The 26,285-nt window shown below is 47.5% G+C and overlaps 1 protein-coding gene and 1 long non-coding RNA gene across 5 annotated transcripts in view; one reads left to right on the plus strand and one right to left on the minus strand.

Moving 5' to 3' along the window:
* ERCC6 (ERCC excision repair 6, chromatin remodeling factor) overlaps positions 1-22,286 on the minus strand; it is a 251,290-nt gene extending 229,004 nt beyond the window's left edge. For 3 of the 4 annotated variants that reach the window (XM_078642717.1, XM_078642713.1, XM_078642716.1), the window contains exon 1: positions 16,498-16,847. Coding sequence is in view for 1 of the 4 variants with exons in the window: in XM_078642710.1 (XP_078498836.1) it covers positions 18,554-19,011 (458 nt within the window). In the remaining 3 variants the exon portion in view is untranslated. Of the gene's footprint in view, positions 1-16,497; positions 16,848-18,553; positions 19,013-22,137 lie in introns of those variants that run through there. The other variant, XM_078642710.1, reaches the window with a different exon arrangement.
* A 211-nt stretch (positions 22,287-22,497) lies between these two features.
* Positions 22,498-26,285, plus strand: part of LOC144753214 (uncharacterized) — a 92,864-nt gene continuing 89,076 nt past the window's right edge. Inside the window, exon 1 of the long non-coding RNA XR_013594247.1 lies at positions 22,498-22,723. This is a non-coding gene — a long non-coding RNA (uncharacterized LOC144753214). The remainder of the gene's footprint in view (positions 22,724-26,285) is intronic.

Genomic DNA, 26,285 nt, shown 5'->3' on the forward strand with positions numbered 1-26,285 from the left:
AAGGGGGGCGCCTTAGAGTCTCGGTGTCCAAAGTGGCCTGAAAGGGCCCGGGCAGACCTAAACGTGGCAGCGGCCCACGAAGTGCTGGGCCGCTGGGGGACTTGGGTGGAGCCTTGCAGGCTCAGGGGGACAGGAGGGCGATGGTGGAGCCTCTCGGGGCTCAGGGAAACATGGTGGGGCCTCTCAGGGCCCAGGCAGGGCCAGGGACACGTGGTGGGGCCTCTCGGGGCCCAGGCAGGGCCAGGGACACGTGGTGGGGCCTCTCGGGGCCCAGGCAGGGCCGGGGCACGTTGGAGCCTCCTCGGGGCCCAGGGAATTTAGATGGAGCCTCTCGGGGCTCCTGGGAAGATAGTGCAGGTGGAGCCTCTCGGGGCTCAGGGGACGAGGGATGGCCAGGCGGGATCCCCCTCGGGGGACCCAGCATCAATAGGGGCCGTGATGGAGCCTCGCGGGCTCAGGAAGGAAGTTGAGGGCAGGTGGGGTCCCCCTCGGGGGACCCGACATCACTGGGGGCCCCCCGCGGGCCTCTGTGCACACGCGTGCTCGCGCTGGAGGGGAGGGGCGAGCACCGGCAATGTGCTCCGACGCCCCGCCTCCCCTCCTGCAGCACTCACCGGTCGGCGGCCAGACGCGCTGGTCTCTCCTCGCTCTCCGGGGCTCCCGTTCGCTCCTGGGGGCCCCGGGGGGGGAACGGCACTTCTGTTGGGGGGACGCAGGGGCGCGGAGTTGGCTCCCGCTGCCCCCTGCATGGCTCGGCTCTCTCTTCTGTGTGTGCAGCTCCCCGGGCCGCCGGCCAATCAGAGCGCGGCCCGGGGGAAACGTCATCGGGCCAGCCGCCTATCAGAGCGCGGCCCGGGGGCGGGCTTCACGCGGGGTCCCGGGCTGCGGCGGTGAATACAGGGGCAATTGACGAGGGCCCGGCTCCCTCGATAAGGCAGCCAGGGAGGGGATAACGCGAGGTAGGCACTCGCTGGGGTTGTAGAGCCTCGGTAGCACGAGGCAGCCGCCGGGGGGGGGGGCACCGGTCTTGTTGGGTATAGCGCTCCCAGCGCAAGGGCATGAATGAAGCGCCCCAAGGCGCAAGAGAGTGCTCCCGAGCGCTAGGAGCATAGATGAAGCGCCCCAGGGCGCTAGGACCGCAGGGAAGCGCTCCCACGGACTAGGGCATGGAAAGCAGAAGCCATAGGAAGTTCAGGGAGTCCGTAGTCCAGGAGCAGAGCAGGGCCCAGGGGGGCACGCCCTTCCCTGAGCCCAAGCAGCAGCACGACCCAGGCAGGGTCCCAAGCAGGAAGGAGAAGAGGGAGAGAAAAGGGCCCACCCTCCTTTTATACAGGAGCTCCCTTTGTCTCCAAAAGGGGCAGGCAGGGAGAGAACCAGCTGGAACTGGTTATAAGGAATTTCTTGGTGCTGGCCAGGCCAGGGACACTGGACGCACCCCCGGGGGGTGGGGCCAGCCTGGTGGGGGAAGGCCCAGCCGGCTTCAGCCAATCACGCGCCAGCACACCTACTGCACACACACACCAAGGTCTAGAAGGGGCCCTTCCCTTCTAGCCACACGCATGCCGCATATGTCATCTTGTAGCATTCAACCTCACGAGCGCACACATACCAAACACGGCCCGGCACGCCCCACGCATCGGGAACTGCCAGAGCCACATACATCCCCCATGCATTCCTATGGGAGGCAGGTCTCTCTCACCACACACACACTCAGGAGGGGAATCACCATCCCCCGGACACATATAATAAGCACAAAACTTCAGGGGTGGACCTGCCAGACGGGCCAAGTCCAACAGGGATAGATGTAAAACGTCTATTCTTCTTAGTTCTTTGTCTATTGTAGCAATCAGGGGAACATAGTTCTCTTGTATAATTTTGTCCACATTTGCATTAATCCTCACCCCGAGATATATTGCAGACTCCACATACCTCCTGTCGATTTTATGGATATTATTAGTGCTAATTATTACCGTTTTTTAGGTCTCGGCAACGAGATCTATTGTCATCGAGTAAGCTCGCAAGGGAACACAGAGCGGTGCACGAGCCGACCAGGGTCTGTGGACGCGCACACTCAAAGGCAGGCAGGCAGGCACAGCCAGACACACACAGACAGACAGACAGACACACGCAGGCACACACGCGCACACACACACACACACACACACACACATACCCTCCCTCTCTGCCCACTCCCTCTCTGCCTCCCCCCCTCTACCCCCACTCACCGGGCTATTTCCTTCACTCGGTGTCTTCTCCGGCGATCTTCAGCTGATGTGCAAGCCCACGCTGTGTCTCGTGCGCGCCCACCACGCTGTTTCGCGCCCGTTGATCCTCAGCTTGTGATTACTACTCCTTCTAACCCGGATTTTAAATTACTATTTCTTGGTTCTCTAACTCCACTCTGTTGATTCGTAACAAACTGATATTCAGCACATTTCACAGTCTCGCTTTTGCTTCTCATAAATACAATAAGATTATTTTAAGCAAATGTCTACCCTTCTTTTGGTTCTGTGCCTATTATGCTTCGGACTATAGAGTTTTAGAAAGTGTGGTGGAAGATTCCATGATATCAGCGGCGCTCACAGTGCAGAGTGAGTGTGCAGAGTGCAGAGTAGTGAGTGCAGAGTAGTGAGTGCAGAGTAGTGAGTGCAGAGTAGTGAGTGCAGAGTAGTGAGTGCAGAGTAGTGAGTGCCGAGTACTGAGTGCCGAGTACTGAGTGCCGAGTACTGAGTGCAGAGTACTGAGTGCAGAGTAGTGAGTGCAGAGAATGTGCAGAGTAGTGAGTGCAGAGAGTGTGCAGAGTAGTGAGTGTGCAGAGTAGTGAGTGTGCAGAGTAGTGAGTGTGCAGAGTAGTGAGTGTGCAGAGTAGTGAGTGTGCAGAGTAGTGAGTGTGCAGAGTAGTGAGTGTGCAGAGTAGTGAGTGTGCAGAGTAGTGAGTGTGCAGAGTAGTGAGTGTGCAGAGTAGTGAGTGTGAGTGCAGAGTAGCGAGTGCAGAGTAGCGAGTGCAGAGTAGCGAGTGCAGAGTAGTGAGTGCAGAGTAGGGAGTGCAGAGTAGTGAGTGCTGCAGAGTAGTGAGTGCTGCAGAGTAGTGAGTGCTGCAGAGTAGTGAGTGCAGAGTAGTGAGTGCAGAGTAGTGAGTGCAGAGTAGTGAGTAGTGAGTGCAGAGTAGTGAGTGCAGAGTAGTGAGTGCAGAGTAGTGAGTAGTGAGTGCAGAGTAGTGAGTGCAGAGTAGTGAGTGCAGAGTAGTGAGTGCAGAGTAGTGAGTCTGCAGAGTAGTGAGTGTGCAGAGAGAGTGTGCAGAGTAGTGAGTGCAGAGAGTGTGCAGAGTAGTGAGTGCAGAGAGTGTGCAGAGTAGTGAGTGCAGAGAGTGTGCAGAGTAGTGAGCAGAGTAGTGAGTGTGCAGAGTAGTGAGTGTGCAGAGTAGTGAGTGTGCAGAGTAGTGAGTGTGCAGAGTAGTGAGTGCAGAGTAGTGAGTGCTGCAGAGTAGTGAGTGCTGCAGAGTAGTGAGTGCTGCAGAGTAGTGAGTGCTGCAGAGTAGTGAGTGCTGCAGAGTAGTGAGTGCTGCAGAGTAGTGAGTGCAGAGAGTGTGCAGAGTAGTGAGTGCAGAGAGTGTGCAGAGTAGTGAGTGCAGAGAGTGTGCAGAGTAGTGAGTGTGCAGAGAGTGTGCAGAGTAGTGAGTGTGCAGAGTAGTGAGTGTGCAGAGTAGTGAGTGCAGAGTAGTGAGTGCAGAGTAGTGAGTGCTGCAGAGTAATGAGTGCTGCAGAGTAGTGAGTGCTGCAGAGTAGTGAGTGCTGCAGAGTAGTGAGTGCTGCAGAGTAGTGAGTGCTGCAGAGTAGTGAGTGCTGCAGAGTAGTGAGTGCTGCAGAGTAGTGAGTGCTGCAGAGTAGTGAGTGCTGCAGAGTAGTGAGTGCAGAGTAGTGAGTGCAGAGTAGTGAGTGCAGAGTAGTGAGTGCAGAGTAGTGAGTGCAGAGTAGTGAGTAGTGAGTGCAGAGTCGTGAGTGCAGAGTAGTGAGTGCAGAGTAGTGAGTGCAGAGTAGTGAGTGCAGAGTAGTGAGTGCAGAGTAGTGAGTGCAGAGTAGTGAGTAGTGAGTGCAGAGTAGTGAATGGTGAGTGCAGAGTAGTGAGTGCAGAGTAGTGAGTGCAGAGTAGTGAGTGCAGAGTAGTGAGTGCAGAGTGCAGGGTAGTGAGTACAGAGTGCAGAGTAGTGAGTAGTGAGTGCAGAGTAGTGAGTGCAGAGTAGTGAGTAGTGAGTGCAGAGTAGTGAGTAGTGAGTGCAGAGTAGTGAGTGGTGAGTGCAGAGTAGTGAGTGGTGAGTGCAGAGTAGTGAGTGGTGAGTGCAGAGTAGTGAGTGCAGAGTAGTGAGTAGTGAGTGCAGAGTAGTGAGTGCAGAGTAGTGAGTGCAGAGTAGTGAGTAGTGAGTAGTGAGTGTGCAGAGTAGTGAGTGCAGAGTAGTGAGTGCAGAGTAGTGAGTAGTGAGTGCAGAGTAGTGAGTAGTGAGTAGTGAGTGCAGAGTAGTGAGTAGTGAGTAGTGAGTGCAGAGTAGTGAGTGCAGAGTAGTGAGTGCAGAGTAGTGAGTGCAGAGTAGTGAGTGCAGAGTAGTGAGTGCAGAGTAGTGAGTGCCGAGTAGTGAGTGCAGAGTAGTGAGTGCAGAGTAGTGAGTAGTGAGTGCAGAGTAGTGAGTAGTGAGTGCAGAGTAGTGAGTGCAGAGTAGTGAGTGCAGAGTAGTGAGTGCAGAGTAGTGAGTAGTGAGTGCAGAGTAGTGAGTGGTGAGTGCAGAGTAGTGAGTGGTGAGTGCAGAGTAGTGAGTGCAGAGTAGTGAGTGCAGAGTAGTGAGTGCAGAGTAGTGAGTAGTGAGTGCAAAGTAGTGAGTGGTGAGTGCAGAGTAGTGAGTAGTGAGTGCAGAGTAGTGAGTAGTGAGTGCAGAGTAGTGAGTGCAGAGTAGTGAGTGCAGAGTAGTGAGTGCAGAGTAGTGAGTGCAGAGTAGTGAGTGCAGAGTAGTGAGTGCAGAGTAGTGAGTGCAGAGTAGTGAGTAGTGAGTGCAGAGTAGTGAGTGCAGAGTAGTGAGTAGTGAGTAGTGAGTGCAGAGTAGTGAGTAGTGAGTGCAGAGTGCAGAGTGCAGAGTAGTGAGTAGTGAGTGCAGAGTAGTGAGTGCAGAGTAGTGAGTAGTGAGTGCAGAGTAGTGAGTAGTGAGTGCAGAGTAGTGAGTAGTGAGTGCAGAGTAGTGAGTAGTGAGTGCAGAGTAGTGAGTGCAGAGTAGTGAGTAGTGAGTGCAGAGTAGTGAGTAGTGAGTGCAGAGTAGTGAGTGCAGAGTAGTGAGTAGTGAGTGCAGAGTAGTGAGTAGTGAGTGCAGAGTGCAGAGTAGTGAGTGCAGAGTAGTGAGTGCAGAGTAGTGAGTGCAGAGTAGTGAGTGCATAGTGAGTGCAGAGTAGTGAGTGCAGAGTAGTGAGTAGTGAGTGCAGAGTAGTGAGTAGTGAGTGCAGAGTAGTGAGTAGTGAGTGCAGAGTAGTGAGTAGTGAGTGCAGAGTAGTGAGTGCAGAGTAGTGAGTAGTGAGTGCAGAGTAGTGAGTGCAGAGTAGTGAGTAGTGAGTGCAGAGTAGTGAGTAGTGAGTAGTGAGTGCAGAGTAGTGAGTAGTGAGTGCAGAGTAGTGAGTGCAGAGTAGTGAGTGCAGAGTAGTGAGTGCAGAGTAGTGAGTGCAGAGTAGTGAGTGCAGAGTAGTGAGTAGTGAGTGCAGAGTAGTGAGTAGTGAGTGCAGAGTAGTGAGTGCAGAGTAGTGAGTAGTGAGTGCAGAGTAGTGAGTAGTGAGTGCAGAGTGCAGAGTAGTGAGTAGTGAGTAGTGAGTAGTGAGTAGTGAGTAGTGAGTAGTGAGTGCAGAGTAGTGAGTGCAGAGTAGTGAGTGCAGAGTAGTGAGTGCAGAGTAGTGAGTAGTGAGTGCAGAGTAGTGAGTAGTGAGTGCAGAGTGCAGAGTAGTGAGTAGTGAGTAGTGAGTGCAGAGTAGTGAGTAGTGAGTAGTGAGTGCAGAGTAGTGAGTGCAGAGTAGTGAGTGCAGAGTAGTGAGTGCAGAGTAGTGAGTGCAGAGTAGTGAGTGCAGAGTAGTGAGTGCAGAGTAGTGAGTGCAGAGTAGTGAGTGCAGAGTAGTGAGTAGTGAGTGCAGAGTAGTGAGTAGTGAGTGCAGAATAGTGAGTAGTGAGTGCAGAGTAGTGAGTAGTGAGTGCAGAGTGCAGAGTAGTGAGTAGTGAGTAGTGAGTAGTGAGTAGTGAGTAGTGAGTAGTGAGTAGTGAGTAGTGAGTAGTGAGTAGTGAGTGCAGAGTAGTGAGTGCAGAGTAGTGAGTGCAAAGTAGTGAGTGCAGAGTAGTGAGTGCAGAGTAGTGAGTGCAGAGTAGTGAGTGCAGAGTAGTGAGTGCAGAGTAGTGAGTAGTGAGTGCAGAGTAGTGAGTAGTGAGTACAGAATAGTGAGTAGTGAGTGCAGAGTAGTGAGTAGTGAGTGCAGAGTAGTGAGTAGTGAGTGCAGAGTGCAGAGTAGTGAGTAGTGAGTAGTGAGTAGTGAGTAGTGAGTAGTGAGTAGTGAGTAGTGAGTAGTGAGTGCAGAGTAGTGAGTGCAGAGTAGTGAGTAGTGAGTGCAGAGTAGTGAGTGCAGAGTAGTGAGTAGTGAGTGCAGAGTAGTGAGTGCAGAGTAGTGAGTGCAGAGTAGTGAGTAGTGAGTAGTGAGTAGTGAGTAGTGAGTGCAGAGTAGTGAGTAGTGAGTAGTGAGTGCAGAGTAGTGAGTGCAGAGTAGTGAGTGCAGAGTAGTGAGTAGTGAGTAGTGAGTAGTGAGTAGTGAGTGCAGAGTAGTGAGTGCAGAGTAGTGAGTAGTGAGTGCAGAGTAGTGAGTAGTGAGTGCAGAGTAGTGAGTAGTGAGTGCAGAGTAGTGAGTAGTGAGTGCAGAGTAGTGAGTGCAGAGTAGTGAGTAGTGAGTGCAGAGTAGTGAGTGCAGAGTAGTGAGTAGTGAGTGCAGAGTAGTGAGTAGTGAGTGCAGAGTAGTGAGTAGTGAGTGCAGAGTAGTGAGTGCAGAGTAGTGAGTAGTGAGTGTAGAGTAGTGAGTAGTGAGTGCAGAGTAGTGAGTAGTGAGTGCAGAGTAGTGAGTAGTGAGTGCAGAGTAGTGAGTGCAGAGTAGTGAGTAGTGAGTGCATAGTGAGTAGTGAGTGCAGAGTAGTGAGTAGTGAGTGCAGAGTGCAGAGTAGTGAGTGCAGAGTAGTGAGTGCAGAGTAGTGAGTGCAGAGTAGTGAGTGCAGAGTAGTGAGTGCATAGTGAGTGCAGAGTAGTGAGTGCAGAGTAGTGAGTAGTGAGTGCAGAGTAGTGAGTAGTGAGTGCAGAGTAGTGAGTAGTGAGTGCAGAGTAGTGAGTAGTGAGTGCAGAGTAGTGAGTAGTGAGTGCAGAGTAGTGAGTGCAGAGTAGTGAGTAGTGAGTGCAGAGTAGTGAGTGCAGAGTAGTGAGTAGTGAGTGCAGAGTAGTGAGTGCAGAGTAGTGAGTAGTGAGTAGTGAGTGCAGAGTAGTGAGTAGTGAGTGCAGAGTAGTGAGTGCAGAGTAGTGAGTGCAGAGTAGTGAGTGCAGAGTAGTGAGTGCAGAGTAGTGAGTGCAGAGTAGTGAGTAGTGAGTGCAGAGTAGTGAGTAGTGAGTGCAGAGTAGTGAGTAGTGAGTGCAGAGTAGTGAGTGCAGAGTAGTGAGTAGTGAGTGCAGAGTAGTGAGTAGTGAGTGCAGAGTAGTGAGTAGTGAGTGCAGAGTGCAGAGTAGTGAGTAGTGAGTAGTGAGTAGTGAGTAGTGAGTAGTGAGTAGTGAGTAGTGAGTAGTGAGTAGTGAGTGCAGAGTAGTGAGTAGTGAGTGCAGAGTAGTGAGTGCAGAGTAGTGAGTGCAGAGTAGTGAGTGCAGAGTAGTGAGTGCAGAGTAGTGAGTGCAGAGTAGTGAGTAGTGAGTAGTGAGTGCAGAGTAGTGAGTAGTGAGTGCAGAGTGCAGAGTAGTGAGTAGTGAGTAGTGAGTGCAGAGTAGTGAGTAGTGAGTAGTGAGTGCAGAGTAGTGAGTAGTGAGTAGTGAGTGCAGAGTAGTGAGTGCAGAGTAGTGAGTGCAGAGTAGTGAGTGCAGAGTAGTGAGTGCAGAGTAGTGAGTGCAGAGTAGTGAGTGCAGAGTAGTGAGTGCAGAGTAGTGAGTGCAGAGTAGTGAGTAGTGAGTGCAGAGTAGTGAGTAGTGAGTGCAGAATAGTGAGTAGTGAGTGCAGAGTAGTGAGTAGTGAGTGCAGAGTGCAGAGTAGTGAGTAGTGAGTAGTGAGTAGTGAGTAGTGAGTAGTGAGTAGTGAGTAGTGAGTAGTGAGTAGTGAGTAGTGAGTAGTGAGTAGTGAGTGCAGAGTAGTGAGTGCAGAATAGTGAGTGCAGAGTAGTGAGTAGTGAGTGCAGAGTAGTGAGTGCAGAGTAGTGAGTAGTGAGTGCAGAGTAGTGAGTGCAGAGTAGTGAGTGCAGAGTAGTGAGTGCAGAGTAGTGAGTAGTGAGTGCAGAGTAGTGAGTAGTGAGTAGTGAGTAGTGAGTAGTGAGTGCAGAGTAGTGAGTGCAGAGTAGTGAGTGCAGAGTAGTGAGTAGTGAGTGCAGAGTAGTGAGTAGTGAGTGCAGAGTAGTGAGTAGTGAGTGCAGAGTAGTGAGTAGTGAGTGCAGAGTAGTGAGTGCAGAGTAGTGAGTAGTGAGTGCAGAGTAGTGAGTAGTGAGTGCAGAGTAGTGAGTGCAGAGTAGTGAGTAGTGAGTAGTGAGTGCAGAGTAGTGAGTAGTGAGTGCAGAGTAGTGAGTGCAGAGTAGTGAGTAGTGAGTGCAGAGTAGTGAGTAGTGAGTGCAGAGTAGTGAGTAGTGAGTGCAGAGTAGTGAGTAGTGAGTGCAGAGTAGTGAGTGCAGAGTAGTGAGTAGTGAGTGCATAGTGAGTAGTGAGTGCAGAGTAGTGAGTGCAGAGTAGTGAGTGCAGAGTAGTGAGTAGTGAGTGCAGAGTAGTGAGTAGTGAGTGCAGAGTAGTGAGTAGTGAGTGCAGAGTAGTGAGTGCAGAGTAGTGAGTGCAGAGTAGTGAGTAGTGAGTGCAGAGTAGTGAGTGCAGAGTAGTGAGTGCAGAGTAGTGAGTGCAGAGTAGTGAGTAGTGAGTGCAGAGTAGTGAGTAGTGAGTGCAGAGTAGTGAGTAGTGAGTAGTGAGTGCAGAGTAGTGAGTGCAGAGTAGTGAGTGCAGAGTAGTGAGTGCAGAGTAGTGAGTAGTGAGTGCAGAGTAGTGAGTAGTGAGTGCAGAGTAGTGAGTAGTGAGTGCAGAGTAGTGAGTAGTGAGTGCAGAGTAGTGAGTAGTGAGTGCAGAGTAGTGAGTGCAGAGTAGTGAGTGCAGAGTAGTGAGTAGTGAGTGCAGAGTAGTGAGTGCAGAGTAGTGAGTGCAGAGTAGTGAGTGCAGAGTAGTGAGTGCAGAGTAGTGAGTGCAGAGTAGTGAGTAGTGAGTGCAGAGTAGTGAGTAGTGAGTGCAGAGTAGTGAGTAGTGAGTGCAGAGTAGTGAGTAATGAGTGCAGAGTAGTGAGTAGTGAGTGCAGAGTAGTGAGTAGTGAGTGCAGAGTAGTGAGTAGTGAGTGCAGAGTAGTGAGTGCAGAGTAGTGAGTAGTGAGTGCAGAGTAGTGAGTGCAGAGTAGTGAGTAGTGAGTGCAGAGTAGTGAGTAGTGAGTAGTGAGTGCAGAGTAGTGAGTAGTGAGTGCAGAGTAGTGAGTGCAGAGTAGTGAGTGCAGAGTAGTGAGTGCAGAGTAGTGAGTGCAGAGTAGTGAGTAGTGAGTGCAGAGTAGTGAGTAGTGAGTGCAGAGTAGTGAGTAGTGAGTAGTGAGTGCAGAGTAGTGAGTGCAGAGTAGTGAGTGCAGAGTAGTGAGTAGTGAGTGCAGAGTAGTGAGTAGTGAGTAGTGAGTGCAGCGTAGTGAGTGCAGAGTAGTGAGTGCAGAGTAGTGAGTGCAGAGTAGTGAGTAGTGAGTGCAGAGTGCTGAGTAGTGAGTGCAGAGTAGTGAGTGGTGAGTGCAGAGTAGTGAGTGCAGAGTAGTGAGTGGTGAGTGCAGAGTAGTGAGTAGTGAGTGCAGAGTAGTGAGTAGTGAGTGCAGAGTAGTGAGTAGTGAGTGCAGAGTAGTGAGTGCAAAGTAGTGAGTAGTGAGTACAGAGTAGTAAGTAGTGAGTGCAGAGTAGTGAGTGCAGAGTAGTGAGTAGTGAGTGCAGAGTAGTGAGTAGTGAGTGCAGAGTAGTGAGTGCAGAGTAGTGAGTAGTGAGTGCAGAGTACTGAGTAGTGAGTGCAGAGTAGTGAGTGCAGAGTAGTGAGTAGTGAGTAATGAGTGCAGAGTAGTGAGTAGTGAGTGCAGAATAGTGAGTAGTGAGTGCAGAGTAGTGAGTAGTGAGTGCAGAGTAGTGAGTGCAGAGTAGTGAGTGCAGAGTAGTGAGTGCAGAGTAGTGAGTAGTGAGTAGTGAGTGCAGAGTAGTGAGTGCAGAGTAGTGAGTGCAGAGTAGTGAGTGCAGAGTAGTGAGTAGTGAGTGCAGAGTAGTGAGTTGTGAGTGCAGATTAGTGAGTAGTGAGTGCAGATTAGTGAGTAGTGAGTGCAGAGTAGTGAGTAGTGAGTAGTGAGTGCAGAGTAGTGAGTGCAGAGTAGTGAGTGCAGAGTAGTGAGTGCAGAGTAGTGAGTAGTGAGTGCAGAGTAGTGAGTTGTGAGTGCAGATTAGTGAGTAGTGAGTGAAGAGTAGTGAGTAGTGAGTGCAGAGTAGTGAGTAGTGAGTAGTGAGTGCAGAGTAGTGAGTGCAGAGTAGTGATTAGTGAGTGCAGAGTAGTGAGTAGTGAGTAGTGAGTGCAGAGTAGTGAGTAGTGAATGCAGAGTAGTGAGTGCAAAGTAGTGAGTAGTGAGTGCAGAGTAGTGAGTAGTGAGTGCAGAGTAGTGAGTACAGAGTAGTGAGTAGTGAGTGCTGAGTAGTGAGTAGTGAGTGCTGAGTAGTGAGTGCAGAGTAGTGAGTAGTGAGTGCAGAGTAGTGAGTAGTGAGTGCAGAGTAGTGAGTGCAGAGTGCAGAGTAGGGAGTGCAGAGTAGTGAGTGCAGAGTAGTGAGTACAGAGTAGTGAGTGCAGAGTAGTGAGTAGTGAGTGCAGAGTAGTGAGTAGTGAGTAGTGAGTGCAGAGTAGTGAGTAGTGAGTAGTGAGTGCAGAGTAGTGAGTAGTGAGTGCAGAGTAGTGAGTAGTGAGTAGTGAGTAGTGAGTGCAGAGTAGTGAGTAGTAAGTAGTGAGTGCAGAGTAGTGAGTGCAGAGTAGTGAGTGCAGAGTAGTGAGTAGTGAGTGCAGAGTAGTGAGTAGTGAGTGCAGAGTAGTGAGTAGTGAGTGCAGAGTGCAGAGTAGTGAGTAGTGAGTGCAGAGTAGTGAGTGCAGAGTAGTGAGTAGTGAGTGCAGAGTAGTGAGTAGTGAGTGCAGAGTAGTGAGTGCAGAGTAGTGAGTAGTAAGTAGTGAGTAGTGAGTAGAGTGCAGAGTAGTGAGTGCAGAGTAGTGAGTGCAGAGTAGTGAGTAGTAAGTAGTAAGTAGTGAGTAGTGAGTGCAGAGTAGTGAGTGCAGAGTAGTGAGTGCAGAGTAGTGAGTGCAGAGTAGTGAGTGCAGAGTAGTGAGTGCAGAGTAGTGAGTGCAGAGTGCAGAGTAGTGGATGCAGAGTAGTGAGTGCAGAGTAGTGAGTGCAGAGTAGTGAGTGCAGAGTGCAGAGTAGTGAGTGCAGAGTGCAGAGTAGTGAGTGCAGAGTAGTGAGTGCAGAGTAGTGAGTGCAGAGTAGTGAGTAGTGAGTGCAGAGTAGTGAGTGCAGAGTGCAGAGTAGTGAGTGCAGAGTAGTGAGTGCAGAGTAGTGAGTGCAGAGTAGTGAGTGCAGAGTAGTGAGTGCAGAGTAGTGAGTGCAGAGTAGTGAGTGCAGAGTAGTGAGTGCAGAGTAGTGAGTGCAGAGTAGTGAGTAGTGAGTAGTGAGTGCAGAGTAGTGAGTAGTGAGTGCAGAGTAGTGAGTAGTGAGTGCAGAGTAGTGAGTAGTGAGTGCAGAGTAGTGAGTAGTGAGTGCAGAGTAGTGAGTAGTGAATGCAGAGTAGTGAGTAGTGAGTGCAGAGTAGTGAGTCGTGAGTGCAGAGTAGTGAGTAGTGAGTAGTGAGTAGTGAGTGCAGAGGGGTGAGTGCAGAGGGGTGAGTGCAGAGGGGTGAGTGCAGAGGGGTGAGTGCAGAGGGGTGAGTGCAGAGGGGTGAGGGCAGAGGGGTGAGGGCAGAGGGGTGAGGGCAGAGGGGTGAGAGCAGAGGGGTGAGGGCAGAGGGGTGAGGGCAGAGGGGTGAGGGCAGAGGGGTGAGGGCAGAGGGGTGAGGGCAGAGGGGTGAGGGCAGAGGGGGAGGGCAGAAGGGTGAGGGCAGAGGGGTGAGGGCAGAGGGGTGAGGGCAGAGGGGTGAGGGCAGAGGGGTGAGGGCAGAGGGGTGAGGGCAGAGGGGTGAGGGCAGAGGGGTGAGGGCAGAGGGGTGAGGGCAGAGAGGGGTGAGGGCAGAGGGGTGAGGGCAGAGGGGTGAGTGCAGAGGGGTGAGGGCAGAGGGGTGAGTGCAGAGGGGTGAGGGCAGAGGGGTGAGGGCAGAGGGGTGAGGACAGAGGGGTGAGGGCAGAGTGCAGAGTGAGTGTGCTGTAGAGTGGTGTGTGCTGTTGAGTGGCGTGTGCTGTTGAGTGGTGTGTGCTGTTGAGTGGTGTGTGCTGTTGAGTGGTGTGTGCTGTTGAGTGGTGTGTGCTGTTGAGTGGTGTGTGCTGTTGAGTGCAGAGTGCTGTGTATTGACAATGTAAATGACAATGCCATTTATTTATGATTTAAATTAAAAAAAAGAAATGTCATGAGCAATGCCAATAGCTCTACCTTTGATGATGCCGAGACCATTGCATTGTAAATGCTTGTTCTTCATTCAGCTTATACCCAGAGCGGGTTCCGTATGATTTAGCCAGTTGACTCAGTTCCACCATTGCCGTCTGCGGGTTAGCGGTGACAATAGCTAAATCATCTGCATATGCCAATAATTTAGTGGTGTGGCCATTTACTATAACAGGGGAGATTTTATCTGACGCTAAAATTTCTCTGATGAGGGGATCTATATAGAGTGAAAAGAGTATAGGAGAGCAAGGGCATCCCTGACGGGTACCTCTTCTAATTACCACCTCTTCCGACTGCAAACCCATAGTTGTAATTCTAGCAACCGGATCCAAGTACATTGCCCTTATTGCTTTCCTACACTTCTCTCCAAAGCCTCTTTTAACCAGAACATCCCATAGAATTTCCCAGACCACACGGTCGAAGGCTTTTTCAGCATCTAGGAGGATCATGGCCATTTCTCTCCCCGTGACAGCCATAGCATCAAATAGTGAGATTGCACGCGACGTGTGATCCGTAGTGCCTCTCCCTGAGACAAAACCATGCTGCCACGGAGAGACAAGTTGACCAATGATCCCCCCCTAACCTCTTTGCCCACACCTTAGAATATAACTTGGGGTCCGCATTTATCAGCGATATTGGCCGATAGGAGCCCGGATTTTCCTCTGGTTTACCCTTTTTGTGGAATACCACTATATTGGTCTCTTTCCAAGAATCAGGAATCTTCCCGGAGCAGATTATACCATTAAATAGATCTAACAGCAGTGGAAGAATATCCTCCCCTAAAATCTTATAAACTTCCATCGGTATTCCATCTGGGTCTGCAGCTTTTCCTGCTGCTAGATCCTGTATTGCAGTCCTGATCTCTTCCAGGGTTATATCTTTTTCCAACTGCTCCCTATTAATATCATCTAAAACCGGACATGCAGGCCCGAGCCCCTGATTAGAGGGTGACCCACCCGCCTCCTGATCATAAAGTTTTTGGTAAAATTTCTGGAACACCCCCATTATCTCTTTCCGGTCTGAATATTCTATCCCGTTATCTTGAATTCTGGGGATGTTATTTTTATTATTTTCTTGTCTAATCCGCAGCGCTAGTGCTCTTCCCGCTTGTTCACCTGTCTCATAACGCCTTGCTCTTGACGCCTGATATTCTCTAATCTCTTTTTGCGTAACCACTTTTAGAATGTCTCCCTTAATCAAAGCCATGGTTCTCGCCGTTTCACTGCCATCCTTACCTAATACTATTTCCTCTATATGTCGTTTCTCTGTCCTCGCCAACTCTGAAGTGAGTTTCTCCACCTTATTTCTATCCTCCTTACTTAGCCTGGCGGAACAGCTAATCGTCTCCCCCCTTAAGGAGGCCTTAAAGGCTTCCCAAACTCCATTACGGGATGTACTATATCTGTTGGTATCAAAAAACTCTTTCGTCCATTGTTTGAGGTGTTTTACAAACCTATCGTCGTTTAATAGTTTTCTTTCAAATGTCCACCTAGTTATTTTCCTCGGAATATTGTGCACCTTGTAAGTTAATATCAGAGGATTGTGATCCGAGACTATCCTAGGAAGCCTGGCAATACTTACATTGCATAGCTCCCCCACCGAAACAAAGAAATAATCAAGCTTAGAATATTTCTGCGCTGGATGTGAGAAATAAGTAAAACCTGGATCCCCAGGCGCTTTTTCCCCCCATACATCCGTTAATCCATGCGACTGTAATAGGGAGCCTAATGCCCGAAATACCTTATGTTTACGTCCTAGATATTTACCTCCCTGCTTCCAATCATCAGAAATATTCATGTCTCCACACAAAACAATGGGGGTACCCCAATTTGCCAGCTCCTCTTCCAGCTCATCGAATACTGCAGGCTCATCCTCATTTGAACCATAAATCACACAGAGTGTAATGCCTAGATTCAATTCTGCTAGAACCCATCTACCAGACCCATCAAATTTGGTACGTCTCACCCCCACCACGTTGCATTTCCCCATGATGGCCACCCCCCTTATCATAGATGACTGCGTTGAGCATCCCAGCATTGTATAACCATTCATATTCAGTAACTTCTTTTTAGCCCAGGGCAGATGAGTCTCCTGAATGCACAATATATCTATGTTGTTAAATTTAGCAAAATGGTCCAGTCTCTGCCGTTTCTTCGAATCATTTAACCCCCCTACATTGATGGTACAAATCTTAATGTGTGACATTATTAACATAGCTGCTACTTCCGACCTGTCTGTTACCCAGAATAACATTCTCCTCAAGCAGGGATCAACCTTCCATTAATTATATCTAATCCCTGTGCCTAAGAACCAGTAAGACAATGGCACATGAGCAGGAATTCTCAGGTTGGAACAAAACCTTTCATTAGACAGGCACAATTAACCAATTCCTTGCTCTGCAGTTCTTGACGCAGGGATAAAACATTTCAGTATTCAAGAGTATCCCTGTTGGTAGGTAGGAGTTAGAACACTGGGGCAGGAGTATAAAACTTTCCATTAGGTAAGTACCCCATAAAAAGGCTCAACATTTCATGAGAGAATAAACGCTGCATTACTCAGCCATAAACATGCATAGGCCTACACTAACTGGCATGCAACTGTACCCCAGGCAGGGGTTAACTTTTATTAGCTGAGGCCCCCACTGTGTCTTTTGGGGGGGGCCCTGGCCCAGTTCTAGTACTTGAAGGGGCCAATGGGGCTATTCCCCAGTTCAGGGAGCCTTCTGACACAGCGCCAGGCAGCAAATTCAGGTCCTGGGCACACAGCGCCTCGCTGATGCAGCGCTTGAAGTTAATGACAGATGCTGGATGTACAGTGCTTCACAGTACCTCAAGGGTCCCCAGACAGCAGCCGAGCTCTCAGGTTCACAACGCTTCGCAGTAACAGCGCTGGTAATGGCTTTCTGGTGTCAGTTGTAGGGGAAGGGAATATGGCAGTCCTGGAGATAGCGCTTCTCTGGTACAGCGCTTCGCAGGGGACACAGCAGTTCTGGGAGCTAGAGCTCAGACAGCAGTAGCGCTTGGGCAGTTTCCACAATAGCGCTCCTGGCAGCCACAGATCCTCAAATGACAGCGCTGGGCACTCAGGGTTAGTTACAGCCCCAGCGCTTCGCAGGCACAGCGCTTCTCTTGGGCCATTCCCATAAATAAGGCAGTTCAGGTAGCGCTAGCAGGACAGGTAGTCTAGGGTGCTAGCGCTTGGTAGTTTCAGCAATAGCGCTTCACAGGTAGATTATTTGCATCAGTACAGTTCAGACAGTGCAGGCTAGCAATTCAGCCAGATATAGCGCTTCAGGGTTCTAGCGCTTCAGCAGGCAGTTACAGTGCTTGAGCCTCAGGCAATTCAGTTAGGCTAGCAGTTCAGGAGGCTAGCGCTACGCAGAGATAGCGCTTAGCATTCACTTCAGTGGAGCACTTTCCTCAGGACAGGTAGTGCAGGGTGCTAGCGCCAGGGAATAAGAGCGCTTAGCCAGCAGACAGTTTATATTAGTTGGAGTCAGATCAGCAGGTTCCACAGGACAGTTCACACAACAGTGGCAATCGAGAAAAGGGATCCCAGGTGGCGTCAGGGAGCGCAGGGAGTGTTACAGCGCCCATACCTGATTGATTTCTCAAAAGTCCTGTGGTGATTTGGTTTCTTCTTGGCGCTTTATATTTCTTGCGCCCTTGTAAATTGCAGTCTCTGGGTTCCTTGAAGGGGGGGAATGTTGAAGTTGATGGTTGATATCAAGTCTCCTCAGCCAGTTCCCTTCAAGCAGACCTGGGGTTCCCCTTCTGCCGGGCCAGGTCAGTGGGGGCAAATTCAAGATACCTCAACACTTGATAGGCAGCACCTAGGCCCTGTCTCTACCAGTGTCATAGGTCCCTGTCTAGGCCCCACTGCCTAAAGCTCCTGCGTAGGTTCTCCCCCAGGTCTGTGCTCCCTCAGTCTGACAGGAAAGTTTCCCTCCCTTTCCTTATTTAGTGCCAGTTGACAGTTGGCAGTGGCAGTTGGTGTCACCTCACATGTTCCAGAAGGTTCCAGGAGGTTCCACCATTCTGGCTATGGGCAGGTTGGCAGGCTGGCAGGCTAGTATTGATACATTGTTTGAGGGTTCCAGCCAGCTCCTGGCCACTAGAATGCGCCCACAAAGACCGCGCTGCAGTAGCAGGGGTCAGTGGCAGCCATGTTAGGGGAAGAAAGCACCTGCACCTTAACATTAGTTTGACATACACAGGGCTTTCTTCACTACACAAGGCCTATACCCTTTTGTTACAATAGGGGGCACCCTAAATTAAAGGAATAAAAAACGAAAAATTCAGGGGAAAGGGCCAAGTCCTACAGACCTCAATGCTGTTTTGGTGGAAGGTCTTCTTCAGGGCCATATGTTCTTAGTGTGGACATGTGAGTTCTTATTGGTTTGGTGGTGGTAGAGGCTAGATCTTTCAAGGAATGGAATCTTCTCCGTTTGCTGGAAGGGCTGGGATCCTTTTCTTTTGCCATGTTAATTTATTTTGGCGCAAAAGTCATGCATTGCTGGAGTCGTGTCCCAAGCACGACGCAACTCCAGCAATGCATGAGGAGGCCTATCCTCATTGTGCTGCGTCATTCATTATTTTGACGCAGTAGCATCCTAGAAGTGGCGCAGTGAAATCTTGTAGATTTCACTGCGTCACTTCTACAAGACTTTTCTGCGTGAGATCGCCCACCCTGTATACATTATACCTGACGCAGCTATATTGTGACGCAGGGCTTTACAACGTGACGCATCTCCCTAGATGTGTCACGTTGTAAATGGGCCGCATTTTTATGCCGCCACTGCGTCACAAAATGTGACACAACGGTGGCACAAAAGTGGCGCTAAGGGTTTGTAAATCTGCCCCTTTATATTTAGCACTCAACGAAAGCTGTTTAAGCAATTAACTCAATGGAACTTTTTTTTTTAAATGCAAGACCAATTCATCAGTATTAAGATCAATAAAACAACGATGTGTAAGCTAGGTAATTGTAAGACCTTTTTTTACACATCTCAGATATTAGTAGTCAGGCTCTAGCTGCCCGTATCCATAACATTTCTAAACTACCTAGGAACACAACCTGCATTGCAAACTATGGTCTTACAATAAAATTTTTTTAAAAGTCTGAGTGATGGAAGAAGAAACAATCCTTAAGGGAAGCAAAGCATCACATGGAGAGCAAAACACATTGACTTCTTTAACCCCTTCAGCGCTCATGACAAAGTCAGCTCGTCATGGGCGTTACCTGCGCTGCGCGTGTGACGAGCTGACCTTGTCACGTAACGAGGGTTTTTGTGAATCGCAGAGGGAAAACCGCTAGCGCGCATGCGGTTAATGCAGTTTCTCCGCGCAAAGAAGTAGTCATAAATGTATCTAACAGATTAATTTAAAGCTTTCATGTGCACTGAGGCGCAGGGAATAACTGCTCACTGCATCCACGTAAAGTTAAGGACTTCTTTGTAGAGGCCCAGTCACTACTAGATAGGTATTTTAGCAATATTGCCTCAACAACACTGTCTAAACAAAGCTAAACAGCAACTCGGCCTAGGCCAGTTAGGAAATATCCACAAAACCGAAAACCAACACACAGCAGAAATTACTGCACACAACCATGTCCCTCTTGAGTGCTTACAAAGTACAGATATGCCTGGCTCTTACCGTAACTCTTCCTGAAGTGCCTGTGCCTCCTTCTTGGCCTCAGCGGCTTTTGCAGCTTTGCTGGCTTCATTGATAGCCTCATCCACTTGCTGCAGCACTCCTTGTTCTAAGACATCATGGTCATACACGTCCACACCCAAGCCCTCGAGCTCCATGGCCTGGGCGCTACGCTCGACTGCCTGGATCTGTTGGCGGTCAATGCGCACCAAAGACTGTCCCTTCCGGGGTCCCTCAAGGGCTGTAGCAGATGCGGAAGTTCTAGGGTTGGAAGCAGCTGATAAATATAAAGGTCCAGTTGGAAGGACAGACGAATCCACCATTTCCCCTTCACTGGCCATCGTTCCATTAGTCTCTTGCAAATCTTTCTCATTGGTGCAGCTTCCATGGTCACAGCTTGATGCACTGGGCTCGGGTGCTTCTTCCACTGAATCTGTATATGTCAGTGCTTCTCCAGGCATCCTGTGCCAAGAGAGAGAATGTAGTCATAAATGTGAGAGAGAAGTAGTAACATCCTCAAAACCACAGCCACAACCAGGGACAGCCATACCCATTTGGTGAAGACACAGTCATAGTACCCTACAGACACACAAGACATCTATAGAACCAGAACATGAAAGCCACGTATAATCAGTCCAATGTCACAACCACACTATCACCCATTTATACAGACTAGCAAAAAGAAGACATTTACTGACCCAAAACTGTGCTAAGCAAAGAAAACAGTCAGATAAAGGTAGTCCAGACAGGACCACACAAACATTGAATTGGATGCAAACAAACGAATCCATAGTTGGCAAGAACCAAGATAACCACACACCTTATAATCAGCTAGAAAATACATGAATTCGTTAGCTGAAAGCAAGCAGAGATCACTGTTTCAACACAAAATCTAAACCATACTAACCTGCTTCTACCACCATATGAATCCGAAGTCAAACACATCAAGACTCCTTCTTCGCTTCCACCCTTGAGAACATGACACCAATCTATCCTACTAGCACTTAATGGCTACCTATGGCCAGACAAGCATTGTTCAGGACACTTTGTATCATCTACAAGGGCTTCCAAGAAAAAGGACCACAGTATCTACAAAAACGAAATTAAAATAATATAAACAAAATAGGACACTGGGTTTCAGGCTTGTACCATGGATCGCCATACTGGCCTACTATAATAAAATGTTGGAGGCACTGCTTTCTCAGAACAAGCCGCCAAGATCTGGAACTCACTGCCAGCCAAGATTCGAAGCATCCGAGGAACACTTACAATTCAAAAGAAAAGTAAAAGCATGGGTGTTTCCAAGTTAACTAAATAGTCCCATAACCCTGATAAAGAACCATGAACAATAATCACTCCTGCAAGTACAATCTACAGTCCACAGATATGCAACAGCCCGACCAGCACACTGGCCACATGTTCTAAACAAGCTCTAATGTCTCTCTATATCCAGGTAAGTTACGAAGGGCTGACCTGTTCCTAACCTAGGTATTGTATAGTAAATTCATATGGCCCTCACTAATACGTTAACACTCTGTGGTCGGGAAGCAGATTATCATTCCTGCACACTGCTTGGCCCTCTTACACTCATTTAAGACACAGGGACGGCTCGCCTATAGGAGTGTAATGGGCATTGCCCCTCTGATCCCACTACACGCTGCTAGAAACAGAACATATTAAATGTATTTATATTTGACTCTAGTTTCATTCCGTTCTGATAATCAGGCTGACATGCAGCTGCTAGGTGGGCGTGGCACAACATTGCCATGGAGCAGAAAATTAGGGCAAAATATTTGCACAATTTTTTCTTCTTGCGTGAAAGGGACGGCACAAACAGGTTTGGCTCCAGTGTTAGCATCAACCACATTACATAAAAGTTTGCACCAGTGCAAAAAAAAATCTATGATTTGCACTATTTTTACTTATTTCCTAATAGGGAACACAGCAAACACATTTGCTCCACTTAATTAAATTAAATGGGGACAAGTTCAAGAACAAATCAGCTCACTACTATTTTATACAACATTTGCAGCCAAATTAGTGCTTAATATATATGCACCAATTTTGCCCCATGAAAATCATTTAAGAAGGTCCTGGCATCAGATTATTGAGGAGCCAAGTCCTGGAAATTTTAATTTTGTGTAAAAAAATACTTTTAAACCTATAACACATTCAAATTCTGCTCCAAAATGCTTTAAAATGCATAATTTTAAACACAATATATATCTGAAAATATTCACGGGGGACAAAAAGAACTCTCCCCACGAACTCTGTGTCCAAGTCGCAAACAACATTTTCACCCCACCACTTTTTAAAAGTCACCAGCCTCCACTGTTAAGACGGAAACTCTACAGGTCATGTCTGTAATGCAGTACTGTACAAGTGCACAACAAACGACCCATCATCATTTGAAGAGGCAAATTATAAGTGAAGAGATTTGCCACATACTACTGGTCTCGGGTGGACTGCAATTTAGTACAGCATTGTTGGTCCCAGCTACCCACGTAAGAAGACCACTTTTTGACATTGCATGATGCCATCATTCACATAAGGGATGATTGCAACAAAGTGCATCCCAGATTTACTGACTGTCTCTCCCTCTTATGCCTGCGCAGTCAGGACCATAAACTTATAAATATCATAATAGACAACCATATGCAGTAAACAACTTAGTGGAATGCGATCATTAAAAAAAATACGAAAAAGGGGCATGCATAGCTGAACAAAGATACCAGCTTGCCAAAAACTGTAAACTGCAAACCTTAATCGCACATTTTTCCCCCAGCTACTGCTAATTACTGTACTCAACACATTTACCGCACCTTGGTGGACATGTAAACATTAACCAAATAGGATTACAACACAAATGTCTTTCCAAACACACACCATAGCGTACTACCCATGTAGGCAAGCGCGTCTCCGCCCCACAAAGGGGTAGTAAGCACCATATAAATGTTACAATACATTAAGTCTTACCACACCACCCCATAGCCAGAGACAGGTATGATATACCAACAAAGAGACAACATCGACAAATACTACAAATTACTGCAACAACCACACTGCACACGAATATCACAACACACTAACGTAAAGCTAAATACACCTAATTTACGGCAACAAAAGACCAGAAAAACTAGCCCAAGAAACGACAATCAAACTCTTGCATAACCAATGTTACACAACCAATGTTACAGGAGACACACAAATCAACCTCATCATAGAAATAATTATAACATTAACCAATCCCTATAGTTGAAATCACAAGCACATCATTCAGACGTGCCCACCTGTAAGATACTTACATACCAACAAAGAGACAAAATCGACAAATACTACAACTTACTGCAACAACCACACTGCACACGAATATCACAACACACTAACATAAAGCTAAATACACCTAATTCACGGCAACAAAAGACCAGAAAAATTAGCCCAAGAAACGATAATCAAATTCTTGCATAACCAATGTTACACAACCAATGTAACACGAGACACACACATCAACATCATCACGGAAATAATTATAAAATGAACCAATCCCTATAGTTGAAATCATAATCACATCATTCAGACTTGCCTACCTGTCAGATACTTATATGAACCATCCGTAACTCTGCTAATGCCTGTCGTCCGATGTTAAATCTTTCAAAGGATACTATCTGTCTGTAGTTTCAGTGCTTCCGGGTCGCAAAACACCCAATCGCCACACAGATCATAATCTGGAATTCGTCTACGAGTTGGATACACTCGTGATGTATAACGAGATCTACGATTGGCGAAGTGTCGGTAACTCAGCAAATCACACTGCCCCGCACACAGTTCCAACGCGCTCATTGGCTGCGGAATTCTCACGTGCCTCGGCGATATATTTATACACAATAGTGAAAAGTTTCTTAGCTATTGTACACGCAGTTTGGTAATTTGCGTTTGTCGGGCCGGGTTAGTTAGTTGGCCGAGGGGAAGAGTCTTCTTGAACAACGGGGCGATATTGCCCAGGCATGCCTTGCTGCTAACGTCAAAGATACTTGAAATGGGAGGTTAGACCTTAGTGATGGTGTCCCCGGTGGGTCGAGGAAAGTATAGACGCTTCTTTCACGTTCTCCCCCAATCTGGCTGGCTCGTCGACCTTACTGGTTACTGCTGAAGGGCCATCGCATAGCTGCCAAGGTTCAGATTGCTATGTGTGACATGTTGATAATTTCAGTGTAATTATGAGTGACATTTCAATGGCTATGAGTGACACTTGCTCGCGAGCAAAACATAGCTGGCAAGTTTCGTTTTCACTATATGTGGCATTTTCATAGTTTCCTTGTGATTGTGTGACATTTCAATACTGATGTGTGACGGGTCTCAATATATTGCTTTCCCCAACTGTTTGATCCAAAACCAATATAACTGAACTAATTAACATTTTCTTTCATCCATATTAGCGTTGCACCTCATACTATAGAACTTGCGCTTTCACATCTGATGTCAGTGTGTGTTGACTTTGTGTACCATATTTTACAAAGCCTGTATTGCTTTTCATGATGTTTCCACTTTACATATAAAATAAATTGGTTCTGAACTTTAAAAAAGCATGCCTACTTAAATTTTTTGTCTATAAGTGGAGGGGTTTTGTCCTACGGGTCCTGGCTGGACAAGATACGTTAGTAAAGAAGAAAAGGTGCCAGGGCTCGAGTTTAACAGACCAGGGCTAGTTTATTTAGCTGGTGTGTGCCTTCTTTACATTATTTCGAGAAGGTATGCATTTGTCATTGTTCATACATTTCAAAACAGATTTACTTCTTCATGCAATCTACAGAGGGTGAAAACATCCCTTTTACTGGGGATACAAATGAAAACATTTCATACATTTGAAGGCAATATGTGCAAGCAAAAATAAATGAAGAAAATTCACAAACAATTAAACTTTCATTTTGAAACGATACCATTTGGTTATATTTTGTTGAAATGGATTATTTCGGTAGATGAAGCGCTCCTCATACAGGGCCATGAAGAGCACCGCCATTTCTGGGGCATAAGGACACCCCATGGCGGTGCCATTCACCTGCACGTAGAACGTGTCCATAAACCGAAAGTAGTTCCTTTTGAGTGCTATTCTCGCTAGGTCAATAATAAAGTCTGTGGGGACTCTATGTGGTCTGGGTCGCGTTTCTAGAAAATACTCCATTGCTTCTAATCCCTCTTGTTGGGGGATTTGAGTGTATAGGGAGGTGACATCAAAGGATACCATCACCTCTTGGTTTCCATCAAATGCAGTCCCTTCAATTTTGTTAATGAAGTCCCTGGTGTCTTTGAGGTATGATCTTACTTCAGACAAGAAAGGTTTTAGGAACACATCCACGTATTTTGCTAGTGGTTCCAGTACCGAATCACATCCGGAGACAATTGGTCTTCCGGGTGGTTCCAATAAGCTTTTATGAATTTTTGGTAAAAAGTAGATTACCGGAATGCGCGGACTTTTTTTGTCTAGATATTGGAACTCCTTCATTCCTAATATCCCCTTGTCCCGACCCTCGGTGATTATAGTCTGAATTTCAGCCTTTATTTGTGGAGTTGGATCCTCTTTGACTTCTCTATACCATTCGGTGTTTTTAATTTGACTATTGGCTTCAGTAATGTATTTGTCTCTGTCCCAGACAACCAGGGCTCCCCCTTTGTCTGCGGGTTTTATCACTATAGATGCGTCATTGCGTAAACAGTTCAAAGCCATTTCTTGGTCTCTAGTGATGTTCCTCTTGAGGAACATTTTTTGTTTACTTAATTGTGTGATGGAGGATAGAACGATTTGTTCAAAGGCTACTATTTCCTTTGGAATGGTATATGTTGGAGGTACAAATGTGGATTTATTGGAGAGATTAGAGGGTTCATTCACTCTGGTGTCTTCTCTGTTATGAAAAAATGCTTTTAATCTCAGTTTCCCCCCCCAGAACTAAGAACCGAAGCATAACTGCCCATGTAAACAACGAGAAGAGCCTGGGTCGCCAGTCGCGCTACACAGAAGTAAGCACAAAACCACAGACCTAAATAGAATTCGAGCCAATGTTTGATTCCCGGATTGACTTCTATTTTTAATTACACAGAACGAAATCACCGCGGAACGCGCCATAGACTTTTAACAAAAGAAAACTCTGAGATAGAGAATAATCTGACAACAAAAACAAGTAAGTGTCAGCGCAGCCTTTACATATACATCACATGCACAAACAAACCTGAGAGCTCAACATATTCATTATATTCGCCTATCCTTAACCACGTTTAGGTAATGGTGAAAATTCAAGTTTATCTGATGCCCCGTTTTTGAACAACAGCAGTCAGCAAATCCGGTACACAAGGTAAAATTCCACAGGCTTAGCCTGCATATGAAGCAAGGTTAAAAATCTAGGAAAAAAGGAGAAACTAAATGTCCCTAATTTTGTACCACAGGTACACAGCCCGGCCCTGAAGAAAAACCCGAAAGATTAAAAGACGGGTTTGGAAACGCGTCGGCTATTTGGCTGTTTAAAAGAGGCGCATGATAGCATAGGGCAATGTAATCAAAAAACTAACATACCTAAACGAATTTTGGTGCATATGATTCAATGCCTGTTTTATGAAAAAAATGAAAGTTTAATTGTTTGTGAATTTTCTTCATTTATTTTTGCTTGCACATATTGCCTTCAAATGTATGAAATGTTTTCATTTGTATCCCCAGTAAAAGGGATGTTTTCACCCTCTGTAGATTGCATGAAGAAGTAAATCTGTTTTGAAATGTATGAACAATGACAAATGCATACCTTCTCGAAATAATGTAAAGAAGGCACACACCAGCTAAATAAACTAGCCCTACTTAAATTTTTTAGCAAACACAAGGAGATGATACACGGAGTGCTGAAACTTTTCAGACACTCACCCCCAGTCACAGATCTGGGTTGAATGAAAAATTGTCTAGCAGCTGCGACAAAGAATTTTCAATTCTATTAAGGACACGGAGGCGAGGATTATGCTTCTCTAATCTTTACTGACAAAAACAGCAGCCAATAAAACTATAAACTGGCATGACCCAGGAAGGACAACCCCCTCCACTAGTCTGCACCAATCACTGTCTAGTCCAACACATAACAGTCTCTGTAAACAGGAAGACCTCCTCTTTCTTACGATTTCTTTATCAGTCCAACCAAGACCGGAACCCAACGTGGTAACTCTCGCATCCACTTCCGAAGGGAATGAACTTCTCCTCATAAACAGCACACCAATGCAGCTCGCAGGTTGTTCTCCTCAAGTCTGCTTATGCTGATCACCTGAAATGAAAATATATACCATAATGGCCATTCCAACACTCGGGAATACAACAAGCCATAAACATCATTCGGGTGGGTAAGATACATCACATATCCAAACAATAAAGCAAGAAGACATCTCTGCTAGCCTGGGTGGGATAATCCTCGCCTCCGTGTCCTTAATAGAATTGAAAATTCTTTGTCGCGTCTGCTAGACAATTTTTCATTCTATGTCAGTCCACGGAGGCTCTGATTATGCTAGTTTAAAGTTTCTCCTCCACCACCGAGGCTACATCCACAATAGGTTTATGATAAAACGTTTTAAAAGTGGAGTCAGATGACCAATCTGCCGCAGTCATGATATCCTGAAGCCGAGAACCGGCACCAAAGGATTTTGAGGCCATAGCCCCTCTAACAGAATGTGCTCCAAAATTGGAAGTATCAATACCCGCTAGACTCAGCAACCA

The sequence above is a fragment of the Lissotriton helveticus genome, chromosome 5_1 (assembly GCF_964261635.1).
Source record: "Lissotriton helveticus chromosome 5_1, aLisHel1.1, whole genome shotgun sequence".
In the NCBI taxonomy this organism is placed as follows: Eukaryota; Metazoa; Chordata; class Amphibia; order Caudata; family Salamandridae; genus Lissotriton; species Lissotriton helveticus.